This window comes from Podarcis erhardii (genome assembly GCF_964252035.2).
Source record: "Podarcis erhardii genome assembly, chromosome: 13".
Lineage (NCBI taxonomy): Eukaryota > Metazoa > Chordata > Lepidosauria > Squamata > Lacertidae > Podarcis > Podarcis erhardii.
In genome coordinates this window covers 19372662-19393112 of record NC_138502.1, presented here as the reverse complement: position 1 = coordinate 19393112, position 20451 = coordinate 19372662, and the positions used below count along the sequence as shown (strand labels likewise).

General features: G+C 47.3%; 1 protein-coding gene across 3 annotated transcripts; it reads right to left on the bottom strand.

Annotated features, from left to right (window-relative positions):
- Positions 1 to 633: 633 nt before the first annotated feature.
- On the bottom strand, positions 634 to 20406 carry LOC309327748 (calcium-binding protein 5). Of its 3 annotated transcripts, none has more exons than XM_081837202.1 (8): positions 20276 to 20399; positions 18434 to 18526; positions 16713 to 16834; positions 14983 to 15013; positions 13793 to 13936; positions 5031 to 5140; positions 2919 to 3066; positions 634 to 1052 (listed from the first exon to the last, which is right to left on the bottom strand). In XM_081837202.1, the coding sequence occupies exons 3-8, from the start codon at positions 16773 to 16775 to the stop codon at positions 1027 to 1029; spliced, it is 522 nt and encodes a 173-aa protein (XP_081693328.1). In that variant the 5' UTR covers positions 16776 to 16834; positions 18434 to 18526; positions 20276 to 20399; the 3' UTR covers positions 634 to 1026. The 3 variants fall into 3 exon arrangements, with proteins under 3 accessions (XP_081693328.1, XP_081693329.1, XP_081693327.1); XM_081837203.1 differs by lacking the exon at positions 20276 to 20399 and adding an exon at positions 20141 to 20265; XM_081837201.1 differs by lacking the exons at positions 16713 to 16834; positions 18434 to 18526 and having other exon boundaries at positions 20141 to 20406.
- Between the last annotated feature and the right edge of the window lie 45 nt (positions 20407 to 20451).

The window sequence follows — 20451 nt, the reverse complement described above, 5'->3', positions numbered from 1 at the left end:
CTTCCCCATAACTGCAGCTCCGTCCCAGAGTGGTCTTGCGGCTGGGCTAAAAAGGGTAGCAGCCCTGAGGACCAAGAGACAGGGGCAGAGCTAAATCTGTTTGCCCCGGAGTGACCTTGGCACATCCTTGAGGGTTTGCCCACTGCTCCGCTTCCTCCTCTGCCACCCCCCCTGCCACTGTGATTAGGGGAATGGAGAAGTGGAAGTGCAGCAGCTGTTTCGAGCCCCATGACTTTTAATCTGCAAAGGCTCATTAGGAGGAAACAAACAGTCCTTTGAAGGGGCTCAGATAGCCAAAGAGCCAGGAGTCTGAGTCTTCTGCTCCCTCACCTTCATTGCTCCCCGCCCACACGATGATGATGATGATGATCAAACCCAAGTGTCCCGCTTCACCAAAGTCCCCATTTCTAGAAACCTCTGGCCTTCCTACGCAGGAGGGTCCCTGCTTCCTCCTTAATCTGTTTATTCCTGCCCCATATGCTGCCCTTCTGAGCAGCGATTAAAGCAGATAAGCTGCTTTGGGCAGGGCCAGACGTGGAGCTGCCAGGGTGTTATTCTGACCTCTGCGGATGCCGGCAGCAGCGGGCGGCTCCAGTCGATGTGCCACAAAAAAAGCCACCCCCACGCGGATCCTGAGCGATCCTATACAAGGAAGTCTTTATTGTACATGATTGCTGGAGGGGAGGGAGAGGTAAGGCAGGGCGTTGCGCTGGGAAGCGATCTTCCGGGGTGTGTTTGAGAGGGATCAACCGAGCTGGTTGGACCAGTTGTGGGATAGATTTGACGAATGCAGCTGCCTGGTAATAAGGGATTCCTGCAGGGATTGGACTTTGCCAAGTGAGATGCTTGCTCTCCTCTTAGGGAGACGACCCAAGAACGCACCCCCCCTGCCAACCCACCCCTTGCCCTGCTCAGTCTCTTGTGCAAACGGAGGTTTGACCTCCCCTCCCAGTTCACACTGGGATTTGATGTTGAGCTCCATACATTCACATATTCATTGGAACCAGAGAGGGGTGGGCGACTCCATCAGCGTGACATCATCCTCACAAACTCTGTAAGGCAAACGTCAATAAACACATCAGTATGGCTGGGGAGCAAGGCCCGAGAGACCTGGCTTCAAATCTACGAAGACTGCTGAGTGCTCCCTCGTCCTGACCTACCTCACAGGGCTGTTGTGCTTATCCAAAGGGAGATAAATGGCTGTGAATGCTACCGCCTGCTCCTTGGAGATAAATGTGTAATTCACATGTAAAATAATGATGCCCTGGTTACCAATTTGCTACTGGGCCAGGTTCAGGTCTTTTGTGTTAATTCACAAAGTCCTGAACAACTTTAAGGACACCCAGATTCCATACTCTTCACTTTGATCACTAAGACCTGTGGATGGGCACTCTTGGTGGTCCTCCATGCCCCCAGGATTTGGCCAACATTTACCAGGGTTTAGTGCAGCAGGCCCTGCCCTGTGGGACTACTTGCTAATGGAAGGTCAGCTGGAGTCATTCCTGCTCTCTTGTCTTTCAAAACTTGTATTATTCAGACAGGCCTTTGATATTTTTACCAATGAGTTTTTATTCACATATTGTTGATGTTTTTACTGCTGCTATTTGTAGTTATTTCAATTTAGTAAGAAGATAAACCTGTGCTGGACATGCATATGATATTATTCAACTATTTTGGGTGTATCGTTATTTGTTTCATGTTCTGTTTTGTCTAGCGCTGAATTTAATTATCTTTGGAAGTTCTCAAAATATCTGTTTTTAACTACCTTCTATCAGTTACCAGTGCAATCCAAACTGTGCAACAAGGTAAGTCTGGGGAAATTCTGCTTTTACATTTGCTGCTTCACCTGCATCATTTAGGTTACTTGTGCTGGAAGCTGGTTGTGCTGTCGTAGTAGCCTAAAATATCCCCAGAATCTGTATTCTGAAATGGCCTAGGTCCTGTTACCTAAGCATATAAAGAGGAGGCCACTGGATCAAGCCAGTGGTTCACTTAGTCCAGCATCCTCTTCTCAGGGGTCAACCTATGGGAAGGCCACAAACAGAACCTGAGCTCAATAGCACTCTCCCAGAATGGAATCTAGAAGCATTAAAGGTAAAGGTAAAAGGACCCCTCAACAGTTAAGTCCAGTCAAAGTCGACTATAGGGTTGCGGCACTCATCTCACTTTCAGGCTGAGGGAGCCGGCATTTGTCCACAGACAGCTTTCCAGGTCATGTGGCCAGCATGACTTAAATCACTTCTGGCACAACAGGACACCGTGACGGAAACCAGAGTGCACGGAAATGCCGTTTACCTTCCTGCAGCAGTGGTACCTAATTATCTACTTGAAGTTGCATGCTTTCAAACTGCTAGGTTGGCAGGAGCTGGGACAGAGCAACGGGAGCTGATCCCATTGTGGGGATTCGAACCACCGACCTTCTGATCAGGAAGCCCAAGAGGCTCAGTGGTTTAGACCACAGCGCCACCTGCGTCCCTTCAGAAGCATTACTGCCTCCGACAGTGGAGGTAGAACATAGCATTCAGGGTCATTAAGTCTTGCCTGGTGTCTTTGGACAACTCCCACACTGTGCTATCTAGTGCCTGCTTATTAAATTAGTACGACAACCACCCCGCCAATGGGGCTGCAATCCAAAAACAGGGCAGGTGGAGCAGGGAGGCTGGGTGGTCCAGCTCCTGGTTTCCCCATCACCAGCAGCTCTTTTGACAGGTGGGCTGTGTGCTACCATCTCCATGCAACTGGAGCAATCCAATAACTCTCTAACCCTATTATCCAAGCCCATTTAAGCCTATATCTTTTCAGCCTGTGCTCCTAAATCCCATCTCCCCAGACCTTTAAAGCTTTTAACCTCTCACCTTGCATCCCGATAAGCCTATAATCTCTTTCCATCAATCCTATATTCCCCGATTGCATCTCACCCTCAAAATCCACCGTCCCGTCTCCATTGACGTCGGCTTCCTTCACCACATCAGCAATCTCCCGGGACGTCAGGCGCTCACCCATCAGCCTCTGCATGGCCTGGTACAACTCATCCAGAGTGATCTCGCCATCCCCATTGGTGTCAAACTGGAAACGGGGAGAGGCATGGTAGTTAGTTGCGGTGAGAGTCAGCATCCTTAATCTGAATAGGAGCAAGAGGGCGAAGCTTAATGGCAGGAGATGCAGGACAGATGAGAGGAAGTACCTCTTCATGCAGTGGGTCGTTAGCATATGGAACTCATTGCCACAAGATGCAGTGGCGGCCAGTTAACCTGATCCCATTTTAAAGCTAACGGGAATACAGTGGTACCTCAGGTTAAGTACTTAATTCGTTCAGGAGGTCTGTTCTTAACCTGAAACTGTTCTTAACCTGAAGCACCACTTTAGCTAATGGGGCCTCCTGCTGCTGCTGAGCCGCCAGAGCACAATTTCTGTTCTCATCCTGAAGCAAAGTTCTTAACCTGAAGCATCATTTCTGGGTTAGCGGAGTCTGTAACCTGAAGCATATGTAACCTGAAGTGTATGTAACCTGAGTTACCACTGTAGATCGATCAATAGCTATCCGTCAGGATTAATAATAGGAGAGAAATGCAATTCAGTTTGCATTTAAAAGGTGCATGGTCTCATTCATGCATTCCAAAAAAATAAGGAAACCAAAACGCAACCATCTTTTACAAAAGTCACATTTCCCCAAATTTTGCAATGCCGTGCTCCAGCCAAGAAATGTGTGCCAAAATGCACATACAAGGGTAAAGTGTGCATAGAGAAGCACATGTCAGTGAAAAATAATGGAGGAAAAATGCATTAAGGAAATATAAATATTAGTGAAATATTAGTGCTGTCCAAAAAAAAGGAAGTGTACCAAAAGGATTTGCACCAAACGGTTGATGGATTTTCATGAGAACTTAAAAAAGTAGAACCTCCAAGTCCAGATGCAGTACACCTCTGAAAACCACAAGATGAGGAGCAGCAGTGTAGGCTTTTGCCTTCCTGCCCTGCTTGTGGTCACCCGGTGGGTCACTATAGTAAGTAGAAGGCTGAATTAGATGAGAGTGGCCACTTATGGACCACCAAAAAAAGTGGACGCAGCTGTGAGTAAAATTCCGGTGAGGTAACATATGTATAAAAGCAAATTTATAAACAAAACAATTTAAATACAAATACAAATACAGTACATCTCATGAAGTATGCAACCAGGTAACTTGTGTGGCTGTCTATCTGCTTCCAGATGCTAACTGTTCATGAGTAAATTAAAGGATCTTTCTCTCCCTTAAATCAGACGTGGACCAGACAGTCCTTCAGATAAAGGAACCCTTTAAAGGACTGTTCCCCTGACAGTGCTTCCGGCAGAGGACTTCTGTAAAGTAAGAGAGATTGTCTAGACCTTTGGTCTGATCCAGGAAGTTTCTTCCTCTTTCTTCTCTTATTTTTCTATGGAACTAGCAAGGTTGACAGAGAAGGGATAGTCATGGGGAGTGCTACGTCCCATCCCCAGCTTTTTTGGGGGGGGGATCAATGTTGTCTAGTTGGGGAATGAGAAGTTGGGGAATGAGAGGTGTTCAATTTTCTGGGAGGGAAAGGGGACAAATGACAAGCTGGGATAAGTGAATTGGTACATTTCAGTGTCTCTCAGTTTCTCATTTTTCTAGTCTTAACCACTTCTCCACATTTCCGTATCAGATTGTGGAGCTAGGAATTAAGTTGTCGTGAAAATTCACCAGCATTTTAGTATGAATTTATTCTAATGTGCACATTTACCTATGTAATTTTGCCCAATTTTACCTATGTAATTTTTGCAAATCCATTTTCCCAAACAGAATGCACTTTCATATTTCATTTCCATTAACAAATGCATTTTTAACGCACACTAATTCGGGGAAGTGTGGGTTCTGAAGGGATGGCTGTTTGTGCATTGCTGCGGAAAGTGCGGTAGATTTGTTAGATTTGCCTTTGAATGAGAACGGAATCAGATTTCTGCCCCACCCCTGAGAACAAGAAACAAGGCTGAGAGAAAGAACTCCAAAGCCCTGTCCAATCCCAGCCCATCTTACCTCCTTGAAGGCATCCCTCATTTCCTGAAGTCCGATCATGCCCGCCGTCTCTGCCAGCAGCTTTGGGGTCATCATCTCCACAAAGTCCTCGAAATCCACGCGCCCTCCAACTGCAGTGACCACAGTCAGGTTAATTTCTTAGAAGGCTCAGATATCTTGGTTTTCCCTTCAAGTTTCCTTACATATCCCTGATCAGCAGCCGCTTTTGGGTTGCATATACAGCATACATTTAAAGTGGATGATTTCCCCCTAAGAATTCTGGGAATGTAGTTTGCTAAGGGTGCTGGGGATTGTAGCTCTGTGAGGGGTAGACTACTGTGCCCAGAATTCTTTGGGGGAAGTCATGTGCTTTACAACCTAATATACTAAAAAATTCAAACTAAACTAAAGAGATTAGATAGATGATGATAGATAGATAGATATCTCAAAAGGGGGGGGGGGACAAAAGAGAAAAAGAAAGTAAGATACATTAATAATAATCCTCCTAGGATCATCATATGATCCTCATAAAACACAAAATTATAAATATAACCCTCAGTCAACATTTTACCTTAAGCTTCACACATATGGAGAGTTGCATCCTCCCACCAGGGAGAGCTTCTCCTTCCTCAGTCTCTCACCCTGAGAAAAGCCACTTTGACCTGCCTCCCATACAGGTCAGCTCCTTGTAGGTATCTTCATTTATCGTGTGTGCGTGTGTGTGTGCATGTATGTATTATATATATGTATATGTATGTGTGTGTATATATATTAATTAATATTAATTAAGACATACACCTAGTTAATGCTACTGGAGAGCCACCAGAAATCAAACATCACACAAGAAAACCAATCAAAAAGAAAGAAAAAATAGGGGGGGGGCGCAAGAAAGAAGAGAAAGATAAAAGAAAGATATTTTCAGTTCCCTATCTGCCAATTGTGTATATAACCATTATTCAGAGTATTTAACATACTGTATTTTTCGCTCTATAAGATGCACTTTTTCCCTCCTAAAAAGTAAGGGGAAATGTGTGTGCGTCTTATGGAGTGAATGCAGGCTGCGCAGCTATCGCTGAAGCCAGAACAGCAAGAGGGACTGCTGCGCAGCAATCCCTCTTGCTGTTCTGGCTTCAGGGATAGCCGCGCAAAGCCTCTTCAACAACATTTGATTCAGAATATTTTTTTTTCTTGTTTTCCTCCTCTAAAAACTAGGTGCGTCTTATGGTTAGGTGCGTCTTATAGAGCGAAAAATATGGTATATACTCCAGAATCATTCTAGCTATGAATAATATCTAGTTACTGTGTTGTTGTTGTTTTCCATCCTGTGGGATTGTCTTTTCCCAAAGTTGGTTGCAGGCCTTGGGGGGGGGGTGGACTTTTGGGCCTGTGCTTTTTAGGCACGGGACAAGCAGAATCGTGGATGAGCCTTAAGTCCAGCCACTGCATCACACAGGAAGCTGCCTCGCTGTTGCCTACCACCGGCTCCACACAAACCTCTTTTCCCTCTGAAATGGCAGACAAGTCAAGGGCTGGTTGAATCCCAGTCAAGCTGACAGTGGCCATCCTTTACGTTAGAGCCCGTTGGAGACCCAGGAAGTGATACCAGGACTCCCATCGTCAGCCTTCCTCAACCTGATGTCCTCAATATGCTCTGGGCTACAATTCCCAGCAGCCCTTGCTTAGTATTGTTCATGGTAAGAGATTATGAGAGTTGTAGTCCAAGACTTTTAGAGGGCCACCAGCTGAGGAAGGTTGCCTTGTATCTTTGAAGGAGTGAGGACCAGGGGTCCACCTGGGTCCACTTTGGAGAGCCAGGCTGGAGCCATTTTATAAGCTGAAAGCCATCTTAGAAAGCAAACTAAAAGGCTAAAAGCTATCTCTCTTCTGTTTGCAAAAGCATTCTTTGCAAATGCAGCAAATGTGGTCTGAGCACTTCACACCTGCTCTAGCTGCTGACCCAATTCCAGTAAACAGACCGAGAATAGAGCGAACAACAGGAAGATGTAGCCCACCACAAATGAGCAACAGGAGAAGGTAGCTCGCCACAAGTCTAACAGATGGTCAATGCGGCTTTACTAGGAAGGGTATGTAGGTCAAGAGGTTTATAAGCTTACAGCACCACCTTGCGGATAATGCAGCCTGGAACCGAAGGGCCACCATCAATTCTTTAATTGGTTGAGTTTCAATTAATATGCATAAAGGGGAATGTTTGAGGGCTGGGTCAAGGGCTGAACTGTGCTTTTGCCAAAAGGTATAAAAGTTGTCTGCCCCTGGTGTTCGGGGGCATTCTCTCATTTTTCCTGAATGTACCCACTTTGCTTTGCTTGTCTGACAAATAAACCAAAGTCAATAAAAAATATTGCTGCCTGGATTTTTCCATTCTGGTCTAGATTCTGAATTTACAGAATCTGAAGTCTCTAACATTTCTGGTGCCACAGGTGACTCGGATCAAGGACCTTAAGTCCTCAAAAAGACCAGAAGGCAGCTCCCTTGTCCTTTTCTAGGCAGGACGCAGGGGAAGGGCCAATAGGCCGCTTACTCCTGGCGCCACCGAGGTTTTTCTTCGGAGGAGGGCGAAGCCAATTTGACCCTTCTGCTGGATCCTGTGAGAGGAGACAACGGATTGAAGGACCGAGGTTGGGAGAACAGGGCAGAGACCAGCCGGCTGGGGTGAGTACATGGGCAAAGGGCCCTGAGGACATAGGAAACCTCCTTGGATAAGGAGAAGGGACAGACTGATCACCTGTCCAGCGTGCTTGGTGGCAGTAAGGGTAGAGTTGGCCCCTGAAAACCACCCACGCTTAAGGATTTAAAGGTATAAGGAAGGCAGAAAGGAAAAAGGGGGGGAACCGGGAGGCTAGTGTGTGGTACAGCGTCCAGTGAAAGAGGCACTTGGTGCATGTGTGTGTGTAACCCCAGGGTATTCCCCTGGGGTAGAACCAATAAGTACTTTGTTTCCCAGCAGCGCGAGCTCGACTGGGCAAGGAAAATTGGGAACTGCATGTGTGTGTGTTTGGTGTTTGGGGACGCTGCACAAGGACCATATTAAATATGGGAGGGGGTGGCTCGAAAGGTCCAATAACTCCCCTGCAATGCATGCTGAACAATTTCAAGAAAGGATTCAGCGGAGACTATGGCATTGTGATGACGCCAGAACGCTTGCGCACTCTGTGTGAACTGGGAAGAAACATAGAGGCTCTAGCTGGGACAGGGCAACAAGGAGTATCTCTTTGAGGCTGAGTATCTACTTAGGGAAGAGTTTCAGACTCAGATGTAGCTCTGGGAGCGATGGAGGGGATCGCTCCAGAGATCCCTTAGGCTATCCAAGTTAGTATATAGAACTAGAGTGCATACAAAGCTTTCAGATCTCTGGACCTCAATGAAGGCAAGAGTTCAGCCAGGCAGAGCTGGAGAATTCTCTGCTGAGCTGTGGCTTTGGTAGTAAGGCAAGCCTCCTAGTTTCTCCAAAGCCCATTACTGAACTGGGAAGCACATGAGCCTTGCAGACCTCCAATAGTTTTGATCCCTATAGTAACTACAGCTTGACCAGGGAGGCCAACCTAAATCCCAGAACTTAGTTAGGGAAGAGCTGGGTACCTCTGTGACCAGCGGCAACTTGGAACACATCAGGGGAAACCACCAGCAGCCCCCTAGTTTCTCTGATGACTAGTGAGAGGTGGTCTATGGCTAGGAAATACGAAATGCTTTCAGACCTATAACAGTTACAGTTGAGACAGGGAGGACAATTTAATTGGTGTCCTTAATCAGGCACCAGCTGAATGGCTCAGAGCTCAGGTGTGTCTCAGAGAACACTGTAACAGACCCCTGGTTTGAGGCTTAGGCAGAGGAGCCTCAAGAGAAGACCTGCATCTTTGTGGCCACCACAGTTGACAAGTTAGTTGCCACAGAAAAAGGATGAGGGAACAGATGAAGAAGCAAGCCGGACACCTGAAGCTGACCACAGGGTGTGAGCAGCCAAGGTCAGGTGTCTGCTGGCAGAGCTACTAGAAGTTTAAAAAAAAAAAAACCTGCATAAAAAAGAGGAAGAACTTTCTCCATTTAACTTGGATGAGTTTGTGAACATGGATGAAGTTCTAGAGGTTTACGTGATAATAGAGAACCCCCCCACCCCCCTGACTGAAGAAATATAAGACTGATCAATGAAATTAAAGGAGCACAGGCAGGAAAACGCCTCAAGAAGCCCATTTACCAGGGATCCGAGGCAAAAGTGCCGTGGTGGCCCCTTGGGAGGACAGGGACAGCCCCATATCCTCAAAGCTCCACCGCTGCCCCGATATGCGGCCCCAGGAGCCAAAGCAGGAAAGGGGGGGCTGCCAGCCAGCCCAGAAGTACACAAGGCAGAGCCCAGTGACCAGGTCCTGGATGAATTATACCCCAGTCTTACAGAATTGAGGAAAAAGATGAGCAAATACAGAAGTTCGACCACTATGTATCGAGATGCTGCAGACGCTTATCACAGGGGTCGAGAAAAAGCCTTTTGAAAGTACCTAAAACAGTGCAGATCCAATCAGCCCACGTCCAGTGTAGAGGCAGGGACAGCAGTCCTGACCCCCCTTCGCGTGGTTTTTGACAATCCACCACCTCCACCCCCTGCACCTCCGGCAGGGCAAGACGGTGCTCACAATGTCTCTGCCCCACCTGCCCCGCCACCACAGCCTAGGACATTCACCCTTCAATATGTCCCCCTCACCACCATTGATTTGATGAATTGGAAGACCCACACCCCTGCGTTTGCTGAGAAGCCCCAGGCAATTGTGGACTTGCTATCCTCTATATTTGCAGCACATGAGCCTACCTGGACAGACTGTCAGCAATTGCTGAACACTCTCTTTACTTCAGAGGAAAGGAGGAGAATACACAGGCTTTAGAACACCTAAAAGAACAGCAGGTTCAGGAGGCAGAGTGGCCTCAACGATATCCCTTAACCAACCCACAGTGGGACCCAAATAATGTGGACAATCGCAATGCTCTAAGTACCTATCATAGGACAATGTGCAAAGGACATTAGAACCAAAATCCAAAACAGCCTGGGTTCCAGGACATGTCCAGATCTCAGCTCATGGCCATCGCCCAGAAGGTGTTTAAACAAAGAGGAGAGACTGAGAAGAGGGAGAAAAAAGCAGTGGAGGAAAGAAAAGGCAGCAGTGTTAGGCACGGCAATGGCTCACAGCACAGGGATCCGAGGGGTCCGCCGTAGCCATTCAGAGACCCGCAGCCAAGGGGGAGGAAGATGCCTGCTCAGCAACAGCAAGGCCATAAGAATTACCCCTGTAAAAGGCTGCATGGAGCCAATTGGGAAGTCTGGTCAAAATGCATGTATTACTGACTGGCAGAAAAGCAGCTATGGGAAAGTACACAGGCTGAAACAGGCTTTGCCCAGCCCATTAAGAAGTTTACAGGCGCAGTGGAGGCTTGTGAAGCAGACGTGGTTGATGCTCTTGAGCAGCCGTGGGTTGTGTGGCAAGCAGTGAAGACGGCATGTCAGGCCGCAGTAGAAGCCAGACCAGAGGGGCCTAGAGGATGCCCAGAAAGAGTACCAAGCCCAGAGGGGGCTGAGTACCAAGCCCAGAGGGGGCTGAGGTTGCTTTGGGAAGTTGTTTCTATGGTTCAATGCATCTGTGTGATGGACTGTGTGTTGGAGAAAGGCTGAAAAGGCAGTGGCAAGCTGTTCCTCAGGCAATAGAGCACCCAAAAGTGGGGGTGCAGGCCAGGCAAGCCATTCCAAGGGTTCTGAGGAGGCCAAAGTCTCCAAGAGTTATTTGTCCTTTGAGGTGAAGTCCAACAGCGAAAGGCATTGCCATGCAATTGGCAGCTGGATGCAAGGCTAACATCTATACTGATTCTAAATATGCCTTCTTAACCCTGCATGCGCATGGCGCCCTATGGAAAGAGCCGGGAAAGCTCTGAAATACGGTCCAGAAGTTGAGACGTTACTAGAAGCTGTATGGGCCCCCAAAGAGATTGATGTGATGCACTGCAAAGGCCATAGCAGAGGTCGGGACATGGTCACCACCGCCCTCAACCCAGCTACCCTGTTGCCGGTAGGAGAAGGTGAGGAGCAGACACACGATTGCATTGAGATTATGGACACAAGACTGGACCAGGAGAAGTGGCCAAGGGAAATCGATTGGCAGACAGAGTGGCCAAGGAAGCAGCCCGGTAACCAGCCCCAGCCTCAGTTATTGGAGCAGTGGTCCCAGAAGCGATCTTAAGCACTGCTAACAAACCAGATACTATGAGTCCACCCACATGAGGCCAGATGCCACAACCAAGCAGCTGGAAAAGTATGTCTATATAGCCAACCTTTATCAACTGGCAGCCCAGATTTCCAGGAAATGCCTGCTATGCCAAAAGAATAATCCCAGAACTCACTCCAGATGATGTGGAACCGCGTTACACCCTTGATGAACGGCAGTGGGCCAGCCAAGAAGGAGCAACGCTCCAGGAAGGACCAGACAGCCGTGTTTTTGGTGCCCCAGCATCTGGCCAGCGTGATTGTGAAGAATTACCACGAATCCACCCATTTGGGAAGCCCAGCTGCTAAAGCACATAACTAACTGCTGCTATATCCCAAAACTGTGTCCTGTGCACCAACCAAGAGACTGAGATCACCCTTTGAGCTTTTATATGGCAGGCCACCTCCTTTCGTCCGAGACATCCCCGCCAGTTTGGGGCAGATGAAAAAATCGCATCACCCAAGGACAAGTGCAATCCCTTTGTTTGTCGTGTGTGTGTTTGCTTCCTTTCCAGGTATTCCCTCGAGCGTACATCGTGCAGTCCCGCGGCAGTCTCACTGAGCCGGTTCACCAGTTCCTCTGGGTGACAGCGTCTGGCGACCCCCTCATCCCCAACTGCAGTGAAAGTAGCCGAGGTGATCCCCTGGGTACATCACACGCGTCTGAAATCCTGCTGACCCTCTGAAGCTGATCATCACCTTGTGTTTGACGCTACCGGGAATGCGTTGAGCCACGGGCAACGAGATCCTGCGACTACTCATCACAAGGACAGTCACAAAGACTTTATCTTTTCTCTCTTATTTTCTGTATTGATTTGCTCTATGTCTTATTGCCCTGACCCTACCGAGCCATACCAACCCTATTGGCCTGCTGACCTCTGCTATGACTGGTTCGTCTTGCGGGGTACCACTGTACCAACCCCATTTGATAAACCAGGCCCAAATCTTACTCCAGGTGTTGCATGGGAGGGTGTCTGAATCAGGTGCACATTAAAATTGCTGAACAGGTGTCTATAAATTCTGCAGCACCACCTCTGATTATTGTGGTGGCTCGAGTCTCCCAAAATCCCAGAATACTACCTGAACTACTGGGCCTGGTAACTCCACCCTTGAATGTGGCAGGGTATTCTTGTGGCTGCATAAGAGTTGCCACCCAGTAGACAGACAGGGCACCTAGTTCCAGAAGAATTGGATGGGAGGGGTGCCCGAGGGCAGCATCCCCAGGGTAGAGACTTGCTCTCCAGCAAATTTAGAGGCACCACTAGGACTTTTGGTATTGGGACCAGAACCCCTTGATATAGTCACTCCGTGTGTGTCAGGCCATTGCAGGGGTGGATATATTCTTGTGGGTGCAACATCATTTACGTGGAAGAAGAAGCCCCTTTTGGATATAGTACTCTCCCAGGAGACCACAGGGGTCTCCACCCACCGGGAATAGTTGGGAAGTTGATCCAAGTGGTAGGAGCTTCCGAAATAAGGTGGAGAGTCACCCCTGAGGCCCAGCAAATAATTGAATATGAATATCAGTGGGCCCTTCAGCAGTAAAAGAATATTAGGAATGACCCCGAGTATTGGTGGGAGGAACTATGGAAATATTGAGGTTGGTGGGTAGGAGTGGTATGTACTGCCCTCTTTCTTTGGATGTTCATGTATTTTTGCTGGCATTGGCCAAAGCGGGAAAGAGTCCCCTGGCCTCCCATGCCAACTTTTCCCATCTGGCTCTCTATGATGTGGTACCTATTGATCCATCAAAACGAAAATGATGAACCGGAATTGGTCAGCATTTTCGTGATGGAAAGGGGGGAATGAAGGAGTGAGGACCAGGGGTCCACCTGGGTCCACTTTGGAGAGCCAGGCTGGAGCCATTTTATAAGCTGAAAGCCATCTTAGAAAGCAAACTAAAAGGCTAAAAGCTATCTCTCTTCTGTTTGCAAAAGCATTCTTTGCAAATGCAGCAAATGTGGTCTGAGCACTTCACACCTGCTCTAGCTGCTGACCCAATTCCAGTAAACAGACCGAGAATAGAGCGAACAACAGGAAGATGTAGCCCACCACAAATGAGCAACAGGAGAAGGTAGCTCGCCACAAGTCTAACAGATGGTCAATGCGGCTTTACTAGGAAGGGTATGTAGGTCAAGAGGTTTATAAGCTTACAGCACCACCTTGCGGATAATGCAGCCTGGAACCGAAGGGCCACCATCAATTCTTTAATTGGTTGAGTTTCAATTAATATGCATAAAGGGGAATGTTTGAGGGCTGGGTCAAGGGCTGAACTGTGCTTTTGCCAAAAGGTATAAAAGTTGTCTGCCCCTGGTGTTCGGGGGCATTCTCTCATTTTTCCTGAATGTACCCACTTTGCTTTGCTTGTCTGACAAATAAACCAAAGTCAATAAAAAATATTGCTGCCTGGATTTTTCCATTCTGGTCTAGATTCTGAATTTACAGAATCTGAAGTCTCTAACATCTTCAGTCCAGCACCATTCTTTATTGAAATATTCAACCCAGTCCTTGGAGACCAGGCACTTACGATTCATGTTGATCTGCTGCGACAGTTCGATAAGCTCCATCTCGGTCGGCATGTACCCCATTGTCCTCATGAGGTTGCCCAAATCTTTGCAGCTGATATAGCCATCCTTGTCCTTGTCAAACTCATCAAAGGCCTCACGGAGCTCTGTTTTTGCAAAACAGGAGCAGCAAGAGTAGCAGCAAGGGTAGCAGCAAGGGTAGCAATAATAACCGAGTAAAGAAAACCTCTGTGTCATTGGTTTTCCAGTTTTTTACCTCAGGGAACACTTCCTCTGGAAGGCCTGCTGATGGACCCTCTAGCACCTGCTGTGGAGTTCCAGCATGTTCTAGAAGATTCTGGGTAAGCTTTAAGGCAAGGGTATAGAAGCCGTGGCCCTCTACATATTGCTGGACTACAGCTCCCATCGTCCCTGACCATTAGTCATGCTGGCTGGGGCTGATGAGAGCTGTTTTCCAGTAATAAGATGGAGGGCCGTAGGTTCCTCATCCCTTTCTTAAGGCCTCACCATCATTCCTCATGAACTGGGTGTGCAATCAATATCCCCTGTGGCTAGGGATGGGCGAATCTGTCCATTTCACTTTCCCCCAGTTTTTTATTTTTCCAAACAGTTCTCCACCTTTTCTCATCAGTTTGCCATTTTGTGCTTTTAAAAGGTCCTCGAGAAAATTCACCAGAATTTTAGTGTGAAATTCAAGTAATTTCAAGTGCGAATTTCACGTGATATACACAGTTTTAATGCAATGTGGATCAACATAGACATTTCTGCAAAGCGATTTCCCATGATATATGTCATTTTCACCAATATATGCATTTTTATGCACATTTATCCTAAAATATTTTTGTAAACATTATTTAGCTGGGGAACTACACTGCAAAATTCAGAGACGTGTGACTTATAAAGAAAGGCTGTGTTTCGTTTTGCTTGTTGTTGCAGAAAGTGCAAATTATGTAGTTTTGCCTTTAAATGCAAACTGGATTGAATTTCTCCCTCATCTATGCCTATATTACACTCCAGGGGAAGGTCAGTCATGGTTGGGAAACTCTCTTTATGGGAAGCTCAAACGTTACTGATCTTCCCATCAAAGAATCCCTCATAATCTTCCAAAGCAACTCAGAATTTCCCAGAACAATTAAAAACAACAACCCCAAAGCTGCTGCTCAAAAGTATCACAAATGCCCATCCTACTTACCTTCAATTTCATCTGCTCCCAGTTCCCGCTCCTGTAAGGCAGATGTAAAGTCATTCATAGTGATACAGGCACATAGGAGGGAAGGAAATGAAGAAGTCTTGGTTCACAGTCCTCAACCTCACAAGAAACTACTCCTTCCTCCAGAGCTGTAGAAAACAAGACCCCCAAAGCCCTACTGCCAAACCGATCTCTCCACCCAACCCTTCCCGACGCCCAAACAAAGGCTCCTCTTCCCTAAGGCCAATCGAAATAATTGCATCGCACTGTCAAAAACACAGCAATGCTCCCGTTGAGTTGACAGCTCAATATTTACAGGCACACAGAAGGACAAAGTGGATCCAGCAATGAACTGGAACGCTGCCCAGAATGACAGAGCCAGTGATCACTGTGAGATGGAGGAACGGAGAACTGGGGCGGCGGGGAGAGAGAAACCCTACACAATCCTAAAACTCAGTGACAAAACCCAGGAGGTGCAGAGCCCATGGAGGAGCAACCATGTAGCTGCAGATGTTTGGAGAGAGAGAGAAAGGCTGAGACCACCTCACTGTGCTTTCTGATTCACAGAGACCCTTCCTCAAAACTTCAAGCAAGTACAACCAAGGGTGAGTCCATGAGCTGGCAGCAGCTGAGTGCCTTGAGGATCACTAGAGATGAGTACACACCATATAGTTAAAGTACATTTCCCTCCCCGTAAGGAATCCCGGGAGCTGTTATTTATTAAGGGTGCTGGGCTCTGTCAGAGGTAAACTACACTTCTCAGGTTTGGGGGAAGGTACTCTTTAAATGCATGGTAGGGCTAAAGCACACCAAGATATCATAATCTGCTCCACTCCTGAGCCTGGGGTGGGGTGGGACAGATAATTCATACTAAGGGGGAGGGAATTAGGAGATGGTTCACAGGACCCAGTCCCAGATATTTTGCCTTAGACTCCCCGCCCCCAATCTCCTGCCCCTTCCCTATTATAACCTTTAAAAAACAAAAGTTTGCTCACAAGATGACTGGGTGTGCTGCATCCGACAGGGCCAGCGAGAGCCTCAGACACCCCCAACCATTTTAATTTGCCCGGCAGTTAATTTGTGCCCCCGTGGCTCTGTGCACTGAGTATTTTAGTTTCTACCCAACGCCCCTGAGGCCAGCTTAGCCCCTGACTGCCTTTCTCTTGCATACTTTCCCAGGATTCAGAGACCCAGCCAGGTTATCTATTTGGCTGTGGTGGTGACAGAGAATAGGTTGTGAGAAGGGTACTCCCACAGGACACGCAGACATTTCCCATCATGTCATTTTGACCAAAAAGTTGGGGTATGTTTTGGAAACCATCTAATAAAAAGGAAAAAAAAGAAAAGAAAACCATGCCTGCCAGAGGCAAAAGGGGAACGAGAGATGGCAGCATGTAAGACGCGTTGCCTCTTTCAAACCAACATTCTAGAATTTAAATCGAGCCCATAGAATTCCATCTCCCTCTTGTTTCTCCCACACACTAGACTTCTCCTCCCGGGACCTAATGCTCCAGAACACCATAAACTGCAAGCCGCCTTTGTGGAGCCGAGTCTGGAATCCTTGGGGGCTCCTCATCCTACCAGGCCCCACTTTTGGTTAATTTCCCTTGCAGAGGAAAATGGAAACTCAGCCCTTGCTTTGGCTGACCGTTCCAGACCGTTTGCCCTGCCCACCTGGGCTGCTGCGCCCTCTTGCCCAGTCTCTCCCCCCCCCCGCCCCGCAATGGCCATACCCCCTGTTTCTCAGCAATCCCCTTGCGCAGGAAGATGCAGGCTGGTCCCAGGGTGTTCTGCATGGCGCGGAGTACTGTGTGTCCTGGTCACCCTCAGTACGGTCCTCCTGACGCCTCGTCCCCTTTAGCAGAAGAAGAGATGGCTCTTATGGATGAGGATGTTTTATAGAGGGGAAAGGGGATTATCTCTCCCCCCTCACTTCTGATCCTCACCCCCGCTGTCCAGGCCTTTTTGTTCTCCTCCTGGCTGTGGTGTCTGCAAAATAAATCCCTCCTCCCCTCCCCAGATTAACATCTGCCGCATGGTAAGAGCTGGCAGCCAGGACTCCTCAGGCTGGGCAGAGGAGCCAGAAGGGTCCAGAGAGCAATGGGATGGGGTGCAGGGCTCTGCTGCAGCTGTCTGGGAAAGAGGGAGCGGGATTTAGTGGCAGATTTGATCCAGAACTCTTGCTGGGTCCTTCTGGGACACCGGAGGCTCCTCCTGATGATCGATTAATTTGTTTATTTGTTCTGATTTGCTTGCTGGGTGGCTATATGGCAACGAGCGTTCATCTTACATTCACCCTCATTTGCTCACAGAGTGTTTATATGTCTTCCTATTAATCAGCCATTCATATTAGACTTCGTCATTCATTTTCCTGTCACTTTCCTAACTGCAAAAGTCTGATTTTTTATTTATTTAACAAGTGGATTTGTTGCTCCAGGGCTCCAGAGCGCTTTAATCCACTTCAATTGCACAAACCTAAATTTCGCAGTACTGTAAGCACTTGGATCCCTCCCACAGAAAACTGACAGTCTGGAGGCCCCCCAAGGGCCAGTGAGTTAGGCTGCCAGCACGCCATGCTTTGAAGCACATTGCTTCCCCCCCCCCCCCCCGCCCCGCCAAAGAATCCTGGGGGCAGTAGTTTACACCCCACAGAGCAACAGTTCTCAGCACCTTTAAACAACTACAGTTCCTGGATTCTTTGGGGAGGGTTGATGTGCCTTAAAGGTATTACACACACACACACACACAAAGAGAGAGAGAGAGAGAGAGAGACAGAGAGACAGAGAGAGAGAGAGAGAGAGAGAGACAGAGAGAGAGAGAGAGAGAGAGAGAGAGAGAGAGAGAGACTAGACTTCTATGTAATTATAGTGCAGCGTGTTCTTTAGGGCAGCCATGTTATTTTATACAGTTAGAGCTAGAGTGCTTTGGGTAAGTTCTGGGGGAACCCCCACCCCTTTCCCTGACCACTTCCTTGGATATCTTTTCGCACAGGTTCTGCCTGTCACTGGGATGGGGAGAAGGGATCAGGTTCACCTGTAGTGTACCTGGGTTAAGACACAGCAGCTGTCTCTACCAGGACAAAAAAGGTTGTGAACCGTGTGTGTGTGTGTGTGTGTGTGTGTGTGTGTGTGTGTGTAAGATACTATAAAGTATCTTTATAGAGGTATGGAGTGTGGTGGATAAACAGCATTGGTGGGTGTGAATAGGAAAATAAAGAGCATTTGTCTTTTTAAAATGTAAAGAGCTTCCTGTTTTGATGTGTATGTTTGTTTGTTTTAGTTTATTTCTACAAGTGGGAGTTGTGCTGAGATATAATCCTCACCAGACAGGCAATGCCTTGTAAAGAACGGCATGGAAAATGAAACTAGAACTAGGGACTGAAGCAATGCAGGGACTGCATTAGTGCGATTGTTAGGCATGTTGTATAGTCACTTTCGGGCAGTAAAAGAGTTACCGTTCATCTACAGCAGACTCTGGCATTCATTAAACAGCAGCGGCAGAGGCATCCAGTCAAGTATCAGGTGTGCCACACAATTCGGTCTGTTGTCTAGTGCATGAAATACGAGTCAAATGACCCCCATGAGTTTTCATTGATGCATTAATTAATAAATAAATAAATTAGGCCTGCAATTTTCTTAAATTAATTGACTTGCGCTAAGAACTTTGGATGGGCAAAATAGGTGCCCCAGTTCTTCATAAATTAATTGTTAAATTGTTATATATATATATATATATATATTGTTGTTTTAGGCAGGTGCTGGCTGCAAGAACTGGATGGCAGCCATAATATTTAGAAGAGACATTTTGCAGTCTCCCATACAAAGGAAGGAACTTTTCCAGGACAGGGAGTGAGTAGGGAGCAGAAGCAAATTTAATACCCCAACTAAGTAAAAGAATAACTGTAAGTATATAACTAGCCAGTGCTTTTTTCCCCTGGGGGGGGGGAGGATGCAGGCAGAGCCGTAGCTAGGTGATCTTGCACCCTGGCAGAACCGCCCAGATTCGCCCCCTAGCCACAGACAAATTAGCTCTTCTTTCTGCCTCTCATCCAACTCCCCCTCCCACCCATTCAATTCACCCTCTATTTAAAAACCATTTCTTATGAGGCAATAATCAATATTTATATTTATATTTATATTTATATTTATATTTATGGACATATTTTTAGCCATTTTTGCACACACACACCCATCGCCTGCACCCCTGGCGGGGGCCCACCTCACCACCCCCTAGCTACGGCCCTGGATGCAGGGGTATGCATGCCCCTAAACATTTTGTGAATCTTTGTACTTTTGCCCATTTACTGTATTTATTTTTCCCGATTTGAACTATAAAATGGTGATTTTCTTAAGTCAAAATGAGAGTACCCCTAAACATTTTTTTAGGGGGGGGGAGAGCACTGTAACTAGCTAATATTTCTGGTCAATCTAGTCACTTAGCAGAGATGAGATATTGATAGACTCTGAGCAACTTGGGTTGTGTAAACATATCATAACATCCACAGTAGAACAAAATCAACTCAGTCCATCAAAGGCCTGTGGAGAAAGGTGAGTATTTACCTGGCCCAAAAAGGAGTCAGTGAGTGCGGCAAGAGTATTGTTAACCCAGAAATGGAAACAAGAAGAAATTCCGACGAAAGAAGAATGGCAGATGAAATTAATGGACTATGCAGAATTGGACAAAATGACAGGAAGGATTCAAAACCTGCGGGACCAGAGATTTACCGAAGAATGGAAAAAGTATATGAATTATTTGAAGAGCAACTGTAATCAACAAATTATGTTAGTAGGGCTACAAGAAGTTTTGTAAAGAGAAATATAGGATGTGTTACAAAGTAGAAAAAGATAGAGATATTGGTTATGAAATGCATACTGGAAAGGACCTAGAATCATAAAACTGGTGACTTTGAAGGAACTCTGAGTCATTTAGCTCACCCCACCCCAGTGCAGGAATCCTACCCACAGCCATCCCTGAGTGGGCTTGAACCACCAACCTTCTGGTTAACAGCCAGACACACTGACCCATCTCCCTCTGAGCCTCCCTTAGAGGAGGGAGCAGGAGACAGGTCTCAGATGAAGATCTAGGGGCCCGGGCAGACTCCGTTCACATCTCCTTCCCACTCCATGGACAAAAGCCAACTGACTTGTCAGTTGAATCTTACTTCAGTGGCAGTGGCGCTGTACTTGTGGGGTGTAGGCTGGCTTGGAAGATGTGAAGGTAACGTGAAACAAACACTGCTCGGTGATCCCAGTGGCCCCTTCCAACTCCGCAATTCTACCATTCTGTCTTCCCACACCTGGTCTACCGCCTGAGAACACCTCGTTCTGGCTAGGGGCCAGGCCATCACTGTCCCAAGGGGAGGAGAAAGCGGGATGGTGGGACGTTGGGGGCCCTGCTCCCCTTGAGAACCTTTGGCTTCCCCTCGCGGCTGCCACGGCAACCAGGTGGGTTCTTCTTCCTTCTCCCTCATTG